The 21,023-nt window shown below is 45.6% G+C and overlaps 1 protein-coding gene across 21 annotated transcripts in view; it reads right to left on the bottom strand.

Moving 5' to 3' along the window:
- Nucleotides 1-21,023, bottom strand: part of PCNT (pericentrin) — a 243,875-nt gene that overhangs the window by 142,428 nt on the left and 80,424 nt on the right. For all 21 annotated transcript variants that reach the window (XM_065562243.1, XM_065562244.1, XM_065562253.1 and 18 more), the window contains 7 exons: nucleotides 11,214-11,478; nucleotides 10,802-10,889; nucleotides 9,864-10,080; nucleotides 8,038-8,276; nucleotides 6,523-6,998; nucleotides 5,251-5,827; nucleotides 3,153-3,386 (listed from right to left, as the gene is read on the bottom strand). In XM_065562243.1, coding sequence (XP_065418315.1) covers nucleotides 3,153-3,386; nucleotides 5,251-5,827; nucleotides 6,523-6,998; nucleotides 8,038-8,276; nucleotides 9,864-10,080; nucleotides 10,802-10,889; nucleotides 11,214-11,478 — 2,096 coding nt within the window. The remainder of the gene's footprint in view (nucleotides 1-3,152; nucleotides 3,387-5,250; nucleotides 5,828-6,522; nucleotides 6,999-8,037; nucleotides 8,277-9,863; nucleotides 10,081-10,801; nucleotides 10,890-11,213; nucleotides 11,479-21,023) is intronic.

Here is a 21,023-nt window from a genome sequence, read left to right as displayed (position 1 = left end):
CGAAGAGTGTAGCCAAGATTCATGGGGATTTGTACAGAGGTTCTGGACACCAACTTTCCCCCATCAAAAAGGGCTTGAAATTGAGCCCTATCTTCTTGTGGGAGTTTATCTTTGAACTCCAAGCACTTCAAATAGTTATTAAAATCATATCAGGACAGCAGCACTTGGCAGTTGAATGTTCACAATTCGAGGTTAGTGGTTGTGAATACCAATCTCCCCTCCCCAGATGGTCCAAGCACTTGGCCTCTTCATCAGCTGGAGCATCCCTTGGGAGCTGTTGCCTGGTGCTTTCAGTGGCTGCCTGACCAACCAATGAGTGTGGGGCAATGTCAGTAAATAAGAACTCTGTTCCCTTAACTGGACAACATATTGTTTCTCTGCCCTCTTGAGAGTACATGTTGGCAGGCTGTACCGTATGGCTCTTGGCTGTTCTCAGCAAATGAAGCCATCCCGGAACACTACCAGACTAAATCCCATCAGCTGCATGATGTTCAGGAGCTTGTGATGTATCCCCTGAACTTCTTCTTGAGATCCTGGAGCTTCTCTGATACTCTCCACAACAGCTCTTGAAATTGCGATCATCCAGTAGAGACAGTGATGCTGGATCAACTGACTCCTCAAGAGATGAGGATGATACCCTGTCAGTACCAGTAGTACCAACAGTTCCAGTTCCTTTTCCCCCTTTTCCATGGGCTCTGGGGGAACCTCTGGCTGATCTCTTGGAGAAGGGTGATGAGACTCCCGGTAGGACAACATGCAGTCATGATACCCATATGTACAAGTCCCATGGACCCCAAGTAAGGGCAGCTCAAGGGGTCGAAAGTAGGCTGTGGAGGCCCCCCAAGACACTGGGTGCCACTGGTCCTGAGGAGAATGTTCCAATTTATGAGGCTGGGATGTGGCCCAGCAGATTCTCAATCCCCTCTCTGGGCTGACCTCTCTCAGTTGAGGTGATGTTGGCCCTTTAGACATTTTCACTTCAGGGGAATTGGATATATCGGGTGCATTTCCATAGGCAGTGTCGGTGGTTCTTACTGAGTGGGGATGCGACAACTGGTGGACAAGATAAGGGACAAACTTCCCTTCTAGTAGTCCCTGTCAACTGTTGGGGTCAAAATCTTTCTGCTGGGAGCTGGTTCCATCATTATGGGAGATTACGGATCCGAAAGGACGAAAAATATCCTCCAGAGTGATAGAAGTGTGTATCCCTTTAGGGCACCACTGGAGCCAATGTGATCGATGGTTCTTTATGAGATCTTGGCAGTTCAGACAATATGCTGAGATCTCGCTGACTATTCTTGGTTGGTACCAACAGTTCTTTGTCCTTCGGGTTCCGCTGCCTAATCCTGGCCAGTATTGGAGTAGATATCACAGATGTCAAGGTCAGTACTGAAGTACTCCTGCTCTTACACGCCTTCTGGTCAGAGCCATGAGACTAAGATGGACCTAAATCCATGGGACCAGGGTGCAAAGACTTGCCTGACTTCAAAGTCAGGGAGGGATCCCCTCTTTGAGGTGAATTTAGAGGGGGATCTACTCCTATGCTTATGGAAGTGCTTCCTGCTCTTCTGGGGAGCCCGGGGAGAAAGATCTTTGGCACTGCTCTTCCCTGCTTCTGAGTCAGACATCATGGTGCTAGGAGGCACACTTCTGGCTACCTCTACCAGATACACAAGGGGATCCCCCCAAGCCCGGGTCTGACTGGGGCTTCAATGCGTGCTCCATAAAGTTTTTCCTCAGCCTGAATTCCTGCACTTGCCAGGTTTGGCTAGGAAAAGAATGGCAGATAAGCATGTTGCAAAGTGCAGTATCTCCAAGGCAGTAAAGGTACTGCTGATGATCGTTGCTAACCAGAAAGGAGTTTGTGCAAGAGATACAGTTTTTTAAAGCCTGATAAGCTGGGCATAATCTAACCCCATACTGGGGAGCGCTCCCAGAATTGGGGAAGGGATTTCTAACTAGTTATACTAAGCAAACTAACAGAAGATAACTATAAAAAAATGTGTACAATATTTACAGGTTGAAGACAGAGAAGCAGAGGTCTGGACACTGGAGGGCGCTGTCTCAGAACATCCAGCAGTACGAAAGAACTGGAAATGCTGCCAGTCCACACCGCCCCTTATACTCTCAGTGGAGAACATGAGGAGAGCAAGCGCATAGATGTGGACCACCAGACATTGCCAGCAAGAAATTTCCAGTCTCAGGCACATAAAGCACATGAGTACCTACAGTGGAATACACATAGGGATCAGTGCTGAAAGAATACAGTTTAAAACTTTTCTTTTAAAGTATTTTGTTCATTTATTTTGTCAGGTGTATTTAGGTGAAGTTCAATTTTAATGATTTGTGACTCTTCAGAGCACACTTGTAAATGTGTTTCATTATTTTTGCAGTATATACTGCAATAATGAAATCTTAGTCATCTGAGGCCTCACTACAACATCTGTGGTACATGGCTGAAGTCAGAAAAAGCTAGTTTCTATTGTACTTCAGCAGTAACTGGAAACAAAAAACCACTAACACTAGCCAAGAAGCGTAATTAAAAACGTTTCTTGGACTTCATTCAAGAAGCTTGCTGATATTTGCTTCCTTCTGTACATACACTAGCAACAAAAGAAGTGGGCAAAGCTTTAAGGAAAAAAGGTAAGAACTTTAATCTCATTTTCGAAAGTGACAGCTACTCAGAAGCCTAAGCATCACTGAAAAAGTCAGTGCTGCTCAAAATAGTCCACTTATTCTCACATTGAACTTCAAGACAATATTTCCCTTCCCTTAAACAGATAATGCAACATTAAAATAAGTCAGTATTGGTTGCACATATTAAACAACAATGGACGTTTAAAATCTTTCAGTTAAAAAAACCTGTAAGGAAAATGAAGGTCTGATATATTTATTTAGCTTAGCTTATCATGCCAGTATACGTGTGTGTCTTTTGTTGTTGATTTTGTTTGTCGAGATATTGAAGTGAGTTATAATTTTAATGTACTTTAGGCTAGAGGTAGGTTTAAATGTTTCACGGTTGTTTTGTTTCTTTACTTACACCAGTGCATCAAATCGAATAGTATCCAGCTCCATACCTGGGGATTTTTATTTTCAAGATAACGAAATTGAATGTTCTATTTTAGAAGATAAGCTATTTGAGCAGTCCTTACCTTCTCTTCATGTTCATGCTGTGCTTTTAGCTTCTCGAGCTCTTCCTGCAGCTGCCAGGAGTATGCTTCCTTCTGTCTCTGAACTTCTGCCACATGGAGATCCTGGAGATCTTTTAGTGCTTTTTTATGATGTTCCTCCATATGCAACACTTCTTCACGCAATACATCCAGAGCCTTATGATTTTCTTCTTCCAACATACATCTTTGATTTTGAAGAGCGGTGTTCAAATCTTCCTATAATATTATTCATTTTAAAACAGTAAACATCCCCATTATATCCAGTTCATGAATTGTATGCTGCAGTATTAAAGTTACCCCCTGCCCAGTGAATTTCCAAACCACATAAGTCAATATTTACCACCAGCGTCTCCCGGACCCTGACTGAGCATGCACTTCACTTACCTTTGAATTTATTTTGTAAAACTTACTAGTAATAAGAAATTACATCTCTGTTGGTCTTCTTGTTCCTTCCTACATACAACACTCATCACCACAACCCCCCAACATCAAATTTATTACAATCAGGAGCATGAAGCATGAGACTTCAGTGGAACTTTAGCACCAATTTAAGTGTTGACCTGAAAAGGGATGCCTTCTTGAATCAGGGACAAGGAGTGGCAACTTTTGTGCTCATCTTCAGTATAATCAAGTAGGCTTACAAATTTAGGCTCTAAATAAACCAATACAAAATGATGCCCTTTGTGTCCTTACTCAACAGAAGGAAAATATTCAATAGCATCTGCTGGGACTTTATATCCTAGCAACAAGCCACTACCCTACTTCTGGGACTCATGATACATACTAAGAAGCTAAAGCACTCTCAAACACCCTTAGAAGATGTTATTTCAATGTAGTGGAAGCGTAACATATTTCAAGACTTCCTAAGTTCTGTTCAAGTTTCTAAAATTATGCAAAATGTGATTTAGCAGGATCCTAGGTTTACTATGATATTGCTGAAACCTCAGAATCTATTAAGCCTATTTTTACATTTAACAAGTTGCTAAGCACTAATTAATGAGGAGGATGAAGTTCGCTACAAAATGGAAGGTTTTTGGAGTGCCAAGTAAGTTGTACTATATATACACACACACACACACATTAAAAGGTAGAACTTAGCTAGATAAACATGCAGTATTGTCACACACTAGGACTGAAGCAAAAGAGTTATTGTCCTATGACTGCCACCTTTTATGCTTCCCCTCAGTCAGTTTACTCATCAGGGTCCAAAGGAATAAATGATGTTCTGAGCTTGCAGTTTAGAATATTTTTGTATGATGTACCACTAAGGAAGAATAGAATATCAGGGTTGGAAGGGACCTCAGGAGGTCATCTAGGCCAACCCTCTGCTCAAAGCAAGACCAATCCCCAGAGAGATTTTTGCCCCAGATCCCTAAATGGCCCCCTCAAGGATTGAACTCACAACCCTGGGTTTAGTAGGCCAATGCTCAAACCACTGAGCTATCCCTCCCCCCTGAGCTATCCCTCCCCCCAGAATGTCAGTAACAATCTTAAGAATTACCAGCTCTTCCTTATTGCACTGTGGTTGAAGCCATTTTCAAAATATAAAAATTTTGTTTCATGAGGAAAAGCAAGAAACTGTAGGAAGCTGTCCATTCTAGAAGGGTTCATGCAAAACTTGCTTAGAAATTCTTATTTCAAAATAATTTTAAAAATACTTTATACAAAGTAAGTGATTGCACTTCTCCAAAATGATATGCTATGGGAAGTAATAAAACTGTTGAGGAAAACTATTCTCTCATTTCCAAGCCCTGTAGATTTCAAACATTTCTGCATGTAGTGAAAGTAACAAAGAAGAAAAACTTTGTATTTCCATTCAACTCAGAATCTACGCTTTCATAATGATCATATTGAAATACGTATATGCTTATAATTTCTCTCCTTTTGCCTTTGTTCTTAACAATTAAGAAAACTATTACAAAGGAGTTAAGCAGTAGCTGCTCAATCAATAGAGCATTTCGCAAACAGAACGAAACAACTATGGAAAATCAGTTTCAAAACCAACAGTCTTTCATTTGAAATCAATCTAAACTCAAAACCAAAGAGGATCATCTTACAGTCATGTTTTCCCCCGACTCACCTTATGAGCTTCTTCCAGTTCAGCAGCCACGGCTTTCAGTTTTTCAATATGAATAGTAGCTAACTCAATTTTCAGATTGTCTTGTGAAAGTTGCAGCTCTTCGGAATGTTTTAATTTCAGCCTTTCCATTTCCTGAGTCAAAATTGCTTGATTTGCCTTCTCCTTCTCATGCAGCTGCTCTGCGAAATGCATCTGTAGATCCTCAACAGCTTGTTTGTGCTCATCTCGTATAATCTGAATTTCCGACAGGTACGACGACTCCAAAGAATCCAGATTTGACAAGTGTTTAGCTTCCAAATCATCAATTTGTGCCTGGTGCTTTGCCTGCAGCTCAGCTAGACGAGCCTCAAGCTGAGCCTGCTGCTTGCTTTGTAACGTAGATGTAAGTGTCTCAATTTCAGCTTGGTGCTTGGTCTGCAGCTCAGCTGTGAGGGACAGAATCTGTTGCTTATGCTTCTCCTGTAGCTGTTGACTTTGGAGTTCTAGCTCCTCCACATGCTTCCCTTTCAGCTCTTGGAGGAGAAGCTCTTGCTCTGTTGTGAATTTTTGAGTCATAACTTTGTGTTCCTCCATAAATCTAATTTCCAAGAAAATTAGGAATGTTGTCAAACAAGCATTGATAAGATGCAAGGAATAAAAACTAGGCAAAAATTGTTAAATTTGATCACCACATTTTTACCCATTTTATCCATAGCAACACAAAGGAATTATCTTAGAGCAGTGCAATGGCCTATGTAAAGTGAGATGTCATCTCAGGTTATTGCTTAATAGACAAGTGCCCATATTACAAAAATAATTAATATAGGTGGCAGCATCCACAAAGATAAGCAATTAATGTGCACGCACAGAGATTATTCCCTTTACTCACAATGAAGGTATATTAAGAGGGCAGTGTGGGGAAGTCTGCGGTGCCTGCTTTGTAAACACATTCGGAGTTTCAGTTTAGTGTGAACTGAACAGAAAGCAACTGAGGGAGGCAGGGCTGGAATTTTCCCTTACTAGCAGATTAGAAGTACAAAACTGAAGTTCCCATTTGTTTCTATATGCAATACCGTAGTGATTATTTTTTAATAACTGCTGGTCTTAGTGTGTATTTATATGAAGTAAAAATCTAGCAGTGAGACTTCATGGATAACACTACTGCTCCTTGCTAAAATAATACATGTTGTTATATTTAGATAATATTTTGGTGCCACCAAGTGACAAAATTATGAATTGCCATTTCTTATGAGGTTTTAACACAAGCACAGTAAAAACCAATTAATTACATACTTGTTCTGTGCTTCCATAAGTTTAACTGCACATTCCTCTTGGAGCCCAAATGTGGCTTTTTCAAAATCTTTTTCCATGAGTGTCTTGGCAGCTTGCAGTTCACTGTCGTACTGCGCCTGAGCTGTCTGTGTAGTCTGCATACTTGCCAAGCTATCCTCTAGCTGCTGCAAACTGTTCTGCTGCTCCTTTAGGGACTTCTCCAGTTCTACAATTCGGGCAGCCTGCTGATCCTGAAGCCGATTCATTTCAGCTTCACGAAGTTCAAACTCCTTTTGCAAAGTTTGCTTCTCAGACTCTGCCTTGTCTTCAAGTTCTGCACGTAACTGTGACAACGTCTCTTCAACTTTGACCCTCAGGGCCTCTCTTTCACACTTCCATTCCTCCTCCTTTTCTTTGTGCACTTGTTCCACTTGCTGGACCTCTTCTCTAGCTCTTTTTAATTCATTCTTGTGATCATCAACAAGTTTACATTTTATCTATGAATATTACAAAAATAGATAAAGAGGTGAAACCATATCGACTGGAAACGTTCAGAATAAAATACTCTTATTAGCCATTTAAACTCCTACAGGTCCTCAACTGTGGACCACTGTGGTCTTCAGAGATTCGACTGGTCATATGGTTTACCACCATATATTTTCAGCAGCTAAATTACATTAAAAGACAGCTAAAATGCATTAAACATTTTACTTTTCTACATAAGCAATTGCAGGGATGTTATAGAACTGTAAATAGGAGGAGGAAATCTGTGCGACAGTGACTGGTGAACAAGAGAGAAAAAAGGCGGCCCACAGGACACACTGCATTGAAAAGGTGGGCCACACCACACCCAAAAAATTACCATTTTACCATCTAAGAACCATCTAAATATTCAAATCTTGTGCTCAGGTCAGCTTTCAAAGCAAAAAACAAGATTTAGGTGTCAATTTGTTGATGCCTTAATTAAGTTAAAGCACTATTAAGAATACCAAAAGAGTAGTAAAGGAAGATTTAAATATTGACTAAATTCCAAAAAACATTTTCGCATCAAAATGCCCTAAAGCCTGAATTTAAGTCTTTCAACTTTTGTCTAAGATCCTCCTCCTCTTATTCGCTGTACTTGCCATTATGTCCATCACAAGGGGAAATAAGGATAGCATACACTTCAGATCCTAATCTTTCTGCAGGTTAGGGCGCAAAAATAAATAAATAAATCTGAAATGGTATTAATGTAATTTCAAATGTGTGATGCATGGGCAAAGATTGAAGAATGGGGGTGATTAAGTTCCTATGAAATTGCTCAACTTCAACCTTTACATATGCATCACCCATTTGCAGACCCAACTCATCAGAACATTACAAGGTTTTAGCTATGCAACTCCCATTAATACTAAGACCCCACTACAGACAAGAAAGTTCAAATGGTAAGTATTGTTCCAGACACTATTCCCATTAATTTTGCTTTACGCCTGGCAGATGCTGTATTTGACATAGTTATGTCATATTAAATGCAAAAAACAAACTAATACATACTACCTTTTCCATCTCCTCTTTCAGCTGGGCTTCATGCTGGACACCAATGTCTTGGAGTTTAGTAATCTCTCTCTTTAAGTGCTGTATTTCTCCTTGCAGTTCTGCAATGTGCTGTTTCTCACACTGAAGGAGGGAGAGTTTAGCTTTGTGCTCATTCTCCAGCACACACACTCGTTCAGCAACCTCGGCTTCAACCTGGCGGGCTGCATCTTGAGCACTCTGTAGACGCAGTTTGGTAATTTCTGGATTGACGGTAAAAAAAAAAAAACATTTTGCTGTTTGTTTTAATGGGTCTTGATCATTCATAAAAGTAAAAAAATGAAGCTCAGTCATGACAGTAAAATAGTAAACACATCAATGGCTCGCTCAATTTCAAGTCTACCAAGAAGTACCTAATAAAATGTTTCCACTTACATTTCTTATAATGGTCCCTTCTGGCACTGGAATCCATGAACTACCTTTTAATCTACTATACATTATCACTACCTGTGCAGCCTATCAGCATCTCCAATATAAATGGTAGAAGGAACAGGTCATCACTTTTTCAGAGCCTAGTGGATAATGAGGTGGCAGATTTTCTGAAGATGAAATATTCTCTCAGCTCAAGCATAACCTCAGTAAACAACAAACAATACTTATCAACACAATCTCCCCCAAAATAGCAGAAAAGCAGATTTGCCAAAAATTAGCAGGATAATGAATTTTTAATTTGAATAGTTTGTCCAGTATCTCACATTAGAGATTGCTGAATAACAGAAATATAATACACCTTTTATAAATGATTTGATAAATAGCAAATCAAATAACATCTGACTGATGGTATTCAACCAACTCTACTCACAGTAGAACATGGCTATCTTTCAGGGTACGGATGCAGAGTCCAAAAAGCTTTGCTCTCACATATACCATCTCAGAGAGGAAATACATATAAGGACTACCACTATCTCCTCCCCACACCTTCATGGCACATGTAAAATTTATAGAAAAACCTCTTGAAATTGCTTTGCACTATTTTAGTATAAATAGGTTAGAAGCAGCATGTTTCTTCCAGGAAAAAAGGGACAACGGTGAGAAATTGCATAAAACATTGCTTACGCCCATACAGAACATTCCTTTGTTAAACTTAGTTATACAACAGTAGTAAAGTAGCAAAAGATTTGGTTTTTTAGGAGGGGATTATTTCTTTAGCTTGAGCTCTCTGGCCAATTTTTAAAGTAATATTTTCCTGACTCTTAATATAATTCTCTCCCCCACAAAGCTGTGTGAAAGATCTGCACAAACCAAGAAACTTACCAATGGAATATGCAGGGAAAACAGTGAACCCTACTGTACACTAAGCGCTATTAAAGCCATAAAAATTAAAAAGTGAAGAGATATGGAACAGGATTTTTTCCCTCCAATCTCTTTCTGCTAGTGGTCTAGGCGTTTCTTGTAATGCTAAAGTAGAGAAATTTTCAGAAAGAAGTGCAACAACTTGACAGGGCCCTTCTAAGCATCAAATATGGCAAGTACCACAGGAGTGTCTCATGTATGTAAATGGTTCCTCAGCTGTAGTTCATTATATTCTAGAAACTCACATTTAGGACTCTAGAGCAGGAATATTTATGAAAATAAAGATAAAGATGTTCAAAAGAATCGTTAAAAAAAAACAATTCTCCTCAGTACCATTTTTAATAAGTTTAAAGTGCTAGATTTCTTTTATGTAATTCCAAACTAATTTCGAATTTTCATATTCCTTCAAATAATCCTTTAAAGCCTAAAGATAAAAAAAAGTTTTGACAATCCAAGAAGCTTTCCATTTTACACATGAACCTGCAAGTACATCTTACCTTTGATGTGCTCTTCCGAAAGCTTGGCACGGAGATGTTCAAGATCTAGACAATGTTTCTTTTTTAATTCCTTAATTTCTGAAATATATCTGTCTGAGAGATCCATCTTCATCTTCATCAGGTCCTCCTTATATTGGAGTGCGAGGGAAGATCTTAAGGAGTCTAGTTCATGTCTGTGTTTTTCCTCCAATTGCAGTCGCAAACAGGTAAGTTCTTCCTGCAGAAAATACACATTCAGAACAGAGACGGATACCTTTACCCTTCAGATAACTAGGCTAAAGAATTAATTTGTAAGTGCACATAGCATATTGTAAACATACAAGTTCACTTACCAGTCTGCCTCCTCAGAACATTCTTGCTTCTACACCCACCTCTACCTCAACTCTGGGAGTAGAAGGATCCCCAGAAGGCCTAACTCTGCTTATACAGCCATGCTGCCACGAGGTAAAGTAGAGCTCCAGGAGCTGCCAGAGGATCTAGGAGAGTGGGAAATGCCTGTAGGCACCTGAGTAGGGGCTTGTCAAGTGTTTTGACACTAACATAGGGGAAGGAGACTGCTTATACTATCATTTGTATTACCATAGCACCTAGAAGCCCTACTCTTGGACCAGTACCCCATTGTAGCACTCAGCCAGGAGCCACACAGGGGAAAGGACTTCCCAAGTGCCATGGCAACTCTTGAAACACTTATTTCTAAAGCAGCAAGTAAACAAAAAAGCAAAAAATGCATCAAAAACATCCTTTGTTCACTTATTTTGTCAAGTTGTATAGTTTTGTAAGACAATACCTTATAGTATACTTGGTAAAAACAATAGTAATACAAGACCTCAGTATAGCACCTGCTATTAAAACCATGCTAACAGGTGTGAAGCAACTGTCATGTTTTTGCGCAGATTTTAAAATGTGCAGTATCATTTTTGTTAAAATTGACACTTCACCTTGTGCTGCTCCAGTTGCTGAGTTAGTTGGTCAAGTATATCCCTTCTCTCTTTTTCATTTGCCTCTTCTAAAAGTGTGACCGAGGAGCTGAGCAGAGAAAAGGAATTTAAAAAATTAAATTGAATACTCAACTTTATAAAATATAGAATTAGAAGAATGTATTGATTCTTAAGATATTAGAGTATACATACGTACAGACCAGCATCTAGTCAAATACTCCTGAATAACCATTTCAGCAAGAACCTGTCTGCATCCAAAAAACTGTCTGCAACCATTACTAACTTTCACCCTGGGGTTTCTGACCTCCCACCACCAATCCAAATACACACACAAAGCCTAAAGTGTTTTCTAGGAAAGGAAAGTTGAGTGTGTTTTGTCACAGATGAGATTAAAGAAAAGAACAGTCATCACCTGATATCTAAAGGCTGATCTTGACTAATCTCTGACTCCAACAAAGAGTATTCCTTTAATTCTTGCAGCCTCTGATGCAGCAGAGTTAATTCTTCTCTGTAGTTTTCTTCAGCTGCCCCTAGTTTCTCTTCAAAATAAATTCTCAGTTGTTCCAATTCAGTTTCATGTTCGCTTCTTCTTTGCTGCCGCTGCTGTTCAAAGTCTTGCTTTAAACGTTCTATTTCATCCACATGTGATGTGCGAGCCAGAAGCTGTTCTTTTAATTCTGGGTAGAAGATGGAAAAAACCCAATACCTTTAACCTCGTTTTTAATCAAAAACAAAAAACCACATAAACACTTTGGACTCAATCATAGATCCTATGAAAATGAACCGTATTTTGGGTGGGGAGAAAAGCACAGAACCCAACAGGCTGCATCAGAAAGAGGGTTAGCAGAGCAGGTCTTGCTACGCCTTAAACTGTACAAATTAAGGGGTGAGAGAGCAGAGAAAACATAGCCACATCTCCATTTACCCCACACTTAGGCCTTGTCTAGCAACATATAGCATCATCATTCAGGACAGAGAATCTGTAAAACGGGGATTATGATACTGACCTCCTTTGTAAAGCATGTTTTGATCTACTGATGTAAAGCACTATAGAAGAGCCTGGGATGATGATGCAGAGCCCTGAAATGGGGGTTGAACCCTGCACCTTCTAGTGCTCCCATAAGGCAGGAATAATAAGAATTACTGTAGTTGCTTTGAACTAAATTGATTTACCCCAGGAACAGCCTTCCTAGCACAAACTACTTTGAAAAATGTAAATCTAACAATTAAATGTAAATTTAATCTTGTCAAAGGTCTTGCTTTGCTGATAGATTGGCCAAGTGTGGACTAATCCCCATCATGTAAAACTGTTAGAATGCCATGGCTTTGTTGAGTACAGAGCGGTCAAGATTCTTGTCACCTAGAATGATGGGATAACACCTATGAAGGATAACTGTCTTCAATCAATTACAGTTCTTGTAGGAAGCCAAGAGAATAGTAGATGAAGGAGACTCATAGGTTTCTGTATACATGAACTTTCAGAAAGGCTTTGTTGAAGTCCCTCAGTAGTGGCTGTGATAGATTAGGAACTGGTGAAGAGGTAGAAAACAAAGGACAGATTAGTAGTGGGATGCATCATGGGTCAATAGGAGGACCAACTAATTAGAAGAGGGCAGGAACATAAAGGAGGCAAAGTTGCAGACAATTATTTACATTATTCAAGAATATAATTTCAGAGGGATTGAGAAAGCTAGATACTGGGAAACAGGGTTTATGGAATTCAGTATGTACTGGAAGGAATAATTAGAACTCTACATAAATGCTGATGTATTCTAAAAGACAGCTGTCTACTCAGGACGAAAAAGTGGGTGTCACTGTGGACAGCTCAATGTGCTGTGAGAAGGGGCAGGGAAAGGGCTAGCTGAGAAAAGAAAAAAGGAAACTACGTTATTAAGGGCTATTAAGAAAGAGAATGGATAATCATTCTGTCATATAAATCCAGAGCATGCCCTCACCTGGAGCACTGGGTTGCATGCTGATCACACCGTCTCACATCACATGAAGCAGAAATAGAAAAAGGTCCACAGAATGGTAATAGTAGTGATTAGAAGCATGAAAAGATATTAATGTTTGATACGGTTAGGACCACTTAGTTTAGACAGCAAATATGAAAGAGCTACAGAAAATAATAGCGCACAGAAGTCAGGCACCCTGTCTTATTTACCTTGGTAATTCAAGAACAAGGAGGACCCCATGTAGTCAAAAACCCACAAACTTAAATCTGATAAAATGATTTTTTTTTAAAAACCAACATCACAATTAGCCTGTGCAACCTGTAACCACCAGATATTATGGAATCAAGGTTCCAAAAGCAGACTGGACGGCTATACTAATTTGAATATATACAATTACATTTCCAGACAAAAGACAATGACATATCCTTAAGTATGCCAAGTAGAGACATCACAAGTGAACTAACATCTAAACTGCATAATCCCAATAAAGCTGCATGCAAATACAACTAATGGTAAAAGCACAGTCTTCTGAGGTCTTTTTCATTCTTACAACTATAGTGCAACACTCTGTGCACGTACAAGTGTGGCCATGTCACTCACCATCTAATCAAAAGGCACCAGCTCTCTGAACAATCCATTTATAAAATTAATGAGGTATACAGCCGTAGAACATGTACATTATACTCTAAGTTAACAAAACTTTTATTTTAAGATCACTCTCATTCAGGAAACGTCTATAGTACACTGAATATAAAATGAATGCTATTAATGGCAGATTTTACCATCACTCCACTCTGCTTTCTCTACCTTACACTTACATTTCAGCATAGCTGCCTTCAGACATTTCCATAAGACCAACTTTTTTTAAAAAGCACGCAATACTTATGACTTTCCAAGACCTCCGTGACTTCTGCAGCGGCCTGTGCAGCTGGCCTGGGAGCCGCCTGAGCAGCTCAGGCAGTCCTTAGGCCAGTCACACCGGCTGCTGCAGGGGCGCGGCCTCAGGGCTGTGGATTGAGGAGCGGGGCAGTGCTTACCTGGGGGGAGGGGAGCTCCCCGGAAGGCTGACAGGAACTCCCCTGCCTCAGCTCCTAGCTCCACATGCTGCCTCCGCCCACAGGCACCGCCCCCGCAGCTCCCATTGACCGAGGTTCCCAACCAATGAGAGCTACAGAACCGGAGCCTGGGGCGGAGGAGAGGCAGCACGTGGAGCTAGAGCTGGAGGGCACCGCTTCCCCAGCCCCACCAACCCTCCCCACCCAAGCACCCACAGCACCCCCTCAAGGCTGCTTCCCTGGGCACCCGCGGCGCACACACACACATCCAGTTTTAGTCAGGGGTATATAGTAAAAGTCATTAACAGGTCATGGGCCGTGAAATTTTGCTTACTCCCTGTGACCTGTCCATGACTTTTACTAAAAATACCCGTGACAAAAACGTAACCTTACTTATGGCTACATTATATGTTGCATTGCAAATATACTGGAACAGAGTAAATATTTTTGTTGTAATTTTTTGAGTTAATATCTTGTTTGAGAAAAGACGGTTACTCACCGTTGTAACTGTTGTTCTTCGAGATGTGTTGCTCATATCCATTCCATTAGGTGTGTGCGCGCCGCGTGCACGATCGTCGGAAGATTTTTACCCTAGCAACACCGGCGGGTCGGCTGTGGAGCCCCCTAGAGTGGCGCCTTCATGGCGCTGAATATATACCCCAGCCGACCCGGCGCCCCCTCAGTTCCTTCTTGCCGGCTACTCCGACAGTGGGGACGGGGGGCGGGTTTGGAATGGATATGAGCAACACATCTCGAAGAACAACAGTTACAACGGTGAGTAACCGTCTTTTCTTCTTCGAGTGCTTGCTCATATCCATTCCATTAGGTGACTCCCAAGCCCAACTTAGGTGGTGGGGTCGGAGTGAGACATTGCTGTGTGCAAAACCGCTGATCCGAAGGCAGCATCGTCCCTGGACTGCTGCACTAGTGCATAGTGCTCTGTAAACGTGTGGACTGACGACCAAACCGCAGCTCTACAAATGTCCTGGATCGGAACTTGCGCCAGGAAAGCCGTCGAGGAAGCTTGGGCCCTCGTGGAGTGAGCGGTGAGGTGCGGTGCTGAGACACCTGCCAGGTCGTAGCAAGTCCGGATGCAAGACGTACTCCAGGAGGATAGGCGTTGTGAGGAGACCGGTGAGCCTTTCATTCGGTCGGCCACTGCAACGAAGAGTTGCGTCGTCTTTCTAAAGTGCCTTGTGCGGTCAATATAGAAGGCCAGGGCCCTGCGTACGTCCAGAGAATGCAAACGTTGATCCTGGCGAGTGGCATGTGGTTTAGGGTGAAAGACCGGGAGAAATATATCCTGGTTGATATGAAATGGAGAAACCACCTTAGGGAGAAAGGCAGGATGTGGACGAAGCTGCACTTTATCCTTATGGAAAACTGTGTAAGGGGGCTCGGATGTAAGCGCCCTGAGTTCAGAAACGCGCCTTGCTGAGGTGATGGCTACGAGGAAGGCTGTCTTCCAGGATAGGTACAGAAGTGAACAGGTGGCCAGTGGCTCGAATGGATGACCTGTGAGCTTGGAAAGAACCAGGTTGAGGTCCCACGTCGGAACGGGCTGACGTTGCTGTGGGTACATCCGGTCTAAGCCCTTGAGGAATCTAACGACCATCGGGTTAGAGAATACCGAAGACGCGAGTTCCCCTGGGTGAAAGGCCGATATAGCGGCCAGGTGAACTCCAATTGAAGATATCGCCAACCCTTGCTGTTTTAGGGAGAGGAGATATTCCACAATGAGAGGAATAGGTGCGTGCAACGGGGACGTGGCTCGCTGTTCGCACCAACAGGAGAATCGCTTCCACTTGGCCAAGTATGTGGTCCGTGTTGAGGGCTTCCTACTGCTCAGCAGAATCTGTTGGACAGAGTGTGAACACTGCTGCTCTGCCTGGGTGAACCATGGAGCAGCCACGCCGTGAGGTGGAGTGATTGCAGGTCGGGGTGACGCAGCCGGCCGTGGTTCTGCGTGATGAGATCCGGATACAACGGAAGCGGGATCGGTGTCTGAACCGAGAGTTCCAACAGCGTGGTGTACCAATGTTGTCTCGGCCACGCTGGGGCGATCAGAATCACCTGCGCCTGGTCTCTGCGCAATTTGAGCAGTACCTTGTGGACCAGAGGAAACGGAGGGAAGGCATAAAACAGGTGGTCCTTCCAGGGAAGGAGAAACGCATCCGAGAGGGAGCCCGGAGCTCGACCTTGCAGGGAGCAGAACACGTGGCACTTCCTGTTGTCTCGAGATGCAAACAGGTCTATCTGGGGAAACCCCCACTTCTGGAAAACGGAATGTATGATGTCCGGACGGATAGACCACTCGTGTGTTTGAAAGGACCTGCTGAGTCGGTCCGCCAGAGTGTTCTGGACTCCAGGGAGGAACGATGCCGTGAGAAGGATTGAGTGGGCGATGCAGAAGTCCCACAGGCGAATGGCCTCTTGGCATAGAATTGACGAACGTGCTCCTCCTTGTTTGTTGATGTAAAACATGGCCGTGGTGTTGTCGATGAGAACTAACACACAGCGACCACGTAGGAGGTTGAGAAATGCCTGGCACGCCAGGCGCACCGCCATCAGTTCCCGAACATTGATGTGCAGGGCTAGCTGGGGTGCAGTCCACAGGCCCTGGGTATGGTGCCCGTTGAGATGGGCGCCCCAACCCAGAGAAGAAGCGTCTGTGACCAGGTGCAGAGAGGGTTGTGGGGCGTGGAACGGCATTCCCTCGCAAACCACCTTGTGGTCTAGCCACCATGTGAGGGAGGTCAGGACCGAGTTCGGGACCGTGACCACCATGTTCAGGCTGTCCCGATGTGGGCGGTATATTGATGACACCCAGGTCTGGAGTGGGCGAAGCCGAAGTCTGGCATGCCTGGTTACGTACGTGCAGGAAGCCATGTGACCCAGCAGGGTAAGGCACGACCTCACCGTGGTAGTTGGGAAGGCCTTGAGTCCTTGAATGAGGCTCGTGATGGTGCAAAAGCGATTGTCTGGCAGGATGGCTTGTGCGCGTCTGGAGTCTAGAACCGCACCGATGAATTCTATTCTCTGGGTAGGTTCTAGAGTGGATTTGTCCCTGTTGAGTAGGATACCCAACCTGTTGAACGTGTGCACTATTATGTGGACGTGATCGCGAACTTGTTCTTTGGTGCGACCACGTACCAGCCAGTCGTCTAGGTACGGGAACACCTGTATCCCTTGCCGACGAAGGCACGCTGCCACGACAGCCATACATGTCGTGAACACCCGTGGGGCCGAGGATAGGCCGAAGGGAAGGACTGCAAATTGGTAGTGCACCCTGTTTACCACGAATCGCAGGAAGCGTCTGTGAGGCGGGTAGATTGCAATGTGGAAGTATGCGTCTTTCATGTCGAGGGCGGCGAACCAGTCTCCAGGATCGAGGGGAGGGATAATGGCCCCCAGAGAGACCATGCGGAACTTCAACTTTACTACGAATTTGTTGAGTCCGCGCAAGTCCAAGATGGGTCGCAGACCTCCTTTGGACTTGGGAATGAGGAAGTAACGGGAATAGAATCCCCTGCCCTTTAACTCCACTGGAACCTCCTCTATGGCCCCCATAGCAAGGAGCGTAGAAACCTCCTGAATAAGAAGTTGCTCGTGAGAAGGGTCCCTGAAGAGGGACGGGGAAGGGGGGGAGGAGGGGGGGAATGAAGAAAACTGGATAGCGTATCCCCTCTCCACCGTGCGGAGGACCCAACGGTCCGAAGTTATAAGGGACCAAGCACGGTGGAAGTGGGAGAGGCGATCCCGAAAGGAGTGGGCTGGATCCTGGGGGATGACTGGGGCGCCGTCCTCGACCGCACCTTCAAAAGTTCTGCCTGGGGCCGGAAGGTGGTCTAGGTGGCCCCTGGTTCTGTCCGGGTTGAGGGCCGGTCCACCTTCTTCTACCACCTCGCCCTCGCCTCCGGGCCGAGTCCTGTCTCTGACGAGGCGGGGGGGGGGTAGAAGCGCTGAGGCTGCGGCCTAAATGGCCTGCGCTGGGGGCCCACAACATGCATCCCCAGGGAGCGCATGATTGTTCTCGAGTCCTTGAGGCTCTGCAGGCGAGAGTCCGTCTTATCTGAGAACAATCCATGACCCTCAAAAGGCAGATCTTGTAGGGTTTGCTGCAGCTCCGGAGGCAAACCCGAAACCTGAAGCCAGGAGATCCTGCGCATAGCGATACCCGAAGCCAGGGTCCTCGCCGCTGAGTCTGCAATGTCCAAGGAGGCTTGCAAGGAGGTCCGAGCCACCTTCTTGCCCTCCTCTACCATGGCTCCAAACTCCTCCCTGGACTCTTGGGGAATCAACTCCTTAAACTTCCCCATAGAGTTCCAGGAGTTGAAATTGTAGCGGCTCAGTAGCGCCTGTTGGTTCGCCGCTCTAAGTTGTAGCCCTCCGGCTGAGTAAACCTTACGGCCAAACAGATCGAGCCGCTTAGCCTCTTTTGATTTAGGCGCTGCAGCCTGCTGGCCGTGACGCTCTCGTGCATTCACTGATTCCACCACCAGTGAACACGGTTGGGGGTGGGTATATAAGTACCCATAGTTCTTAGACGGGACAAAGTATTTTCTTTCCACCCCTCTCGCTGTGGGTGGAATGGAGGCAGGAGTTTGCCATATCGTATCCGCATTTGTTTGGATCGTGCGGATCAGAGGTAACGCCACCCTCGATGGGGCATCTGCTCCAAGGATATTCACGATCGGGTCGTGAACCTCCACTATCTCCTCCGCCTGCAGGTCCATATTACGGGCCATCCTACGCAGGAAATCCTGGTGAGCCCGAAGATCTATCGGAGGGGGACCCGTACATGAAGTGCCCGCCACTGCCTCATCCGGAGAGGAGGAAGAGGATGCCTCCGGTGGCACTGGATCCAGGGGGGGGTCCTGATCCCCCTGCACTTGGGTCGGGGCATCACCTGCACTTGGGTCCATGGTGTCAGGTGGTGTGGACACTGAAGCCTCCATGCCTCCTGGCGGAGGCCGAGAGATGGTGGATTCCGGGGCCCTTCTGACCGAGTGACCCGAGCGAGAGGTCGATGGTATTGGAGCCCCTTGCGCCTGATGGTACGCCCACGGGGTCCAAAACGACCAGTGGGATGGCCCATGAGAGTGGTCCTCTGCCATCTCCTGCCAATGGCCCAAGCTTCGTTCCTCGGCTTGCCCTTGAGGGGGGTATGCCGATCTCGACAGGTCCTCCGAGGAGCGAGACACCGATCTTGACGGCCATGGCGGTGCCGAGAGCGTCGAGACGATCCCCGTGGGCTGCGGTGCCGTACGGTGCCGGTCCGGAGATGATCTATCTCTGTGCGGTGCCGGCGATCGGTGCCGGGACCGCGACCGGTGCCGATGACCTCGTCGGTGCCGGGAGTCAGATCTGGACCTCGACGAGGACCTGGAGTATGCCCGGTGCCGGGAGCGGCCTCTCGACGTCGAGCGTCGACCGTGGCGGTGCCGAGAACTACGTCTCGACGTTGATCGGTGCCGACGATCATAGCGGTGCCGAGACGTAGAGCGGTGCCGCGAGGAAGATCTTGGCCGCGAGTACGACCGGTGCCGAGGTGATATTCGGTGCCGGGACTGCGAGCGGCGTGGGGACCTGCTTCGGGACCTGGATCGGTGCCGAGGTTCCAGCCCTTGCGATGGAGGGCGCATCAAGGCAGGTTTCCCTCTCGACTGGACCGGGCGAGGCAATGGTGCCGTCGGTGCCGGTGGTTGAGGCGGTGCCGGCTCTGTGAGAGCTATCAAGTCTCTCGCCGCCGCGAAGGTCTCTGGCGTCGACGGGAGGCACTGTATCACCGCCGGCCTCGGTGGAGACGCCGTCTGCACCGGACTCAACGGCCTCGGCGCCGGAGTCGACGGTGCTGGAGGCACCTGTTTCCGGTGCTCCACCGGCGTACGCGGCTCTACCCCCGGCACTGGGGGAGCCAGCGTCTTCGGCACGGAGGTCCCCGTCTTATGGGCTTTCTTATGCCCTGGGGATAATGACCGGCGCCGAGGCACTTGCTGTGCTTGCGGTGCCGACGAGGTCCGGTGCCGGGAAGGCTCAGCTGACGCCACTCGCGTGGTCGTCATGGCCGGTGCCGCCGGGGCACTGCGCACCGAGGCGCTAGGTGCCGGGGCTTGACTTGTGGATGGAGCGTCCGGAGTAAGTGCCGCCTCCATCAGGAGTTGCCGGAGCCGAAAGTCCCGCTCCTTCTTGGTCCTTGGACGGAAGGCCTTACAGATTTTACACTTCTCTGTCTGGTGTGACTCTCCCAGGCACTTCAGACAGGAGTCGTGCGGGTCGCTCGTGGGCATAGGCTTAGCGCAGGAGGCGCACAGCTTGAAGCCGGGAGCGTTGGGCATGAGCCCGGCCCCGCGGCCGGGGGAGAAAGGGGGGAGACGACCCCCTTAATCCCCTGGACTACTTAGAACAACTTTAAAACTACTTAACTAATTTACTACAAACACTATAACTATAACTATAACTATAACTATGATACAACAATATAAGCTAGGGAAAGTGGAGAACAGCTAAGCAGCGCTCCACAGTTCCAACGACCGTCAGGGGCGGTAAGAAGGAACTGAGGGGGCGCCGGGTCGGCTGGGGTATATATTCAGCGCCATGAAGGCGCCACTCTAGGGGGCTCCACAGCCGACCCGCCGGTGTTGCTAGGGTAAAAATCTTCCGACGATCGTGCACGCGGCGCGCACACACCTAATGGAATGGATATGAGCAAGCACTCGAAGAAGAACTGCAAATTTAAACTCACTTTTCCTAACTTTTAAATGTTTGCTCTTCTGCTTGTTGGTTTTGGGGGTTAATTATTTTTTTCAAAACCCAAACATTCTTGAAAAGCTAATATACACTTAAAATCACAGGCTGCACTGGCAACATTAATTCTAGCATAAAGAATTTTGTCTGGAAATTTCCCTTTTAAAAAAAATTAAACACCCTTAACTTGTAACCTTGGAGAGCAGGGAGATCGGACATTTCCCCCACAAGGTCTGCAGAAGGAGAGGACACTCACTTCTGCTCACCTCATAACATCAGCGGGAGAAGAGAGCCCTGTGAGGGATGAGCAGGTGAGGGGATCCCTTGCTAGGAACATACGGTTTGGAAGAAGGGGAGAACAAGGGGATTGTGGGGGCATTCCTCCTCCCTCCCAGTGGATCTTCTAGGGATGAAAGGACTAAGCATTAAAATGACCACCTTAATACTAATGAATCCCTTTAATTT

Source organism: Chrysemys picta, chromosome 11, assembly GCF_011386835.1.
Source record: "Chrysemys picta bellii isolate R12L10 chromosome 11, ASM1138683v2, whole genome shotgun sequence".
NCBI classification, from domain to species: Eukaryota; Metazoa; Chordata; order Testudines; family Emydidae; genus Chrysemys; species Chrysemys picta.
Note: the sequence above shows the minus strand (reverse complement) of the source record. Positions and strands in the feature narration are given on the sequence as shown.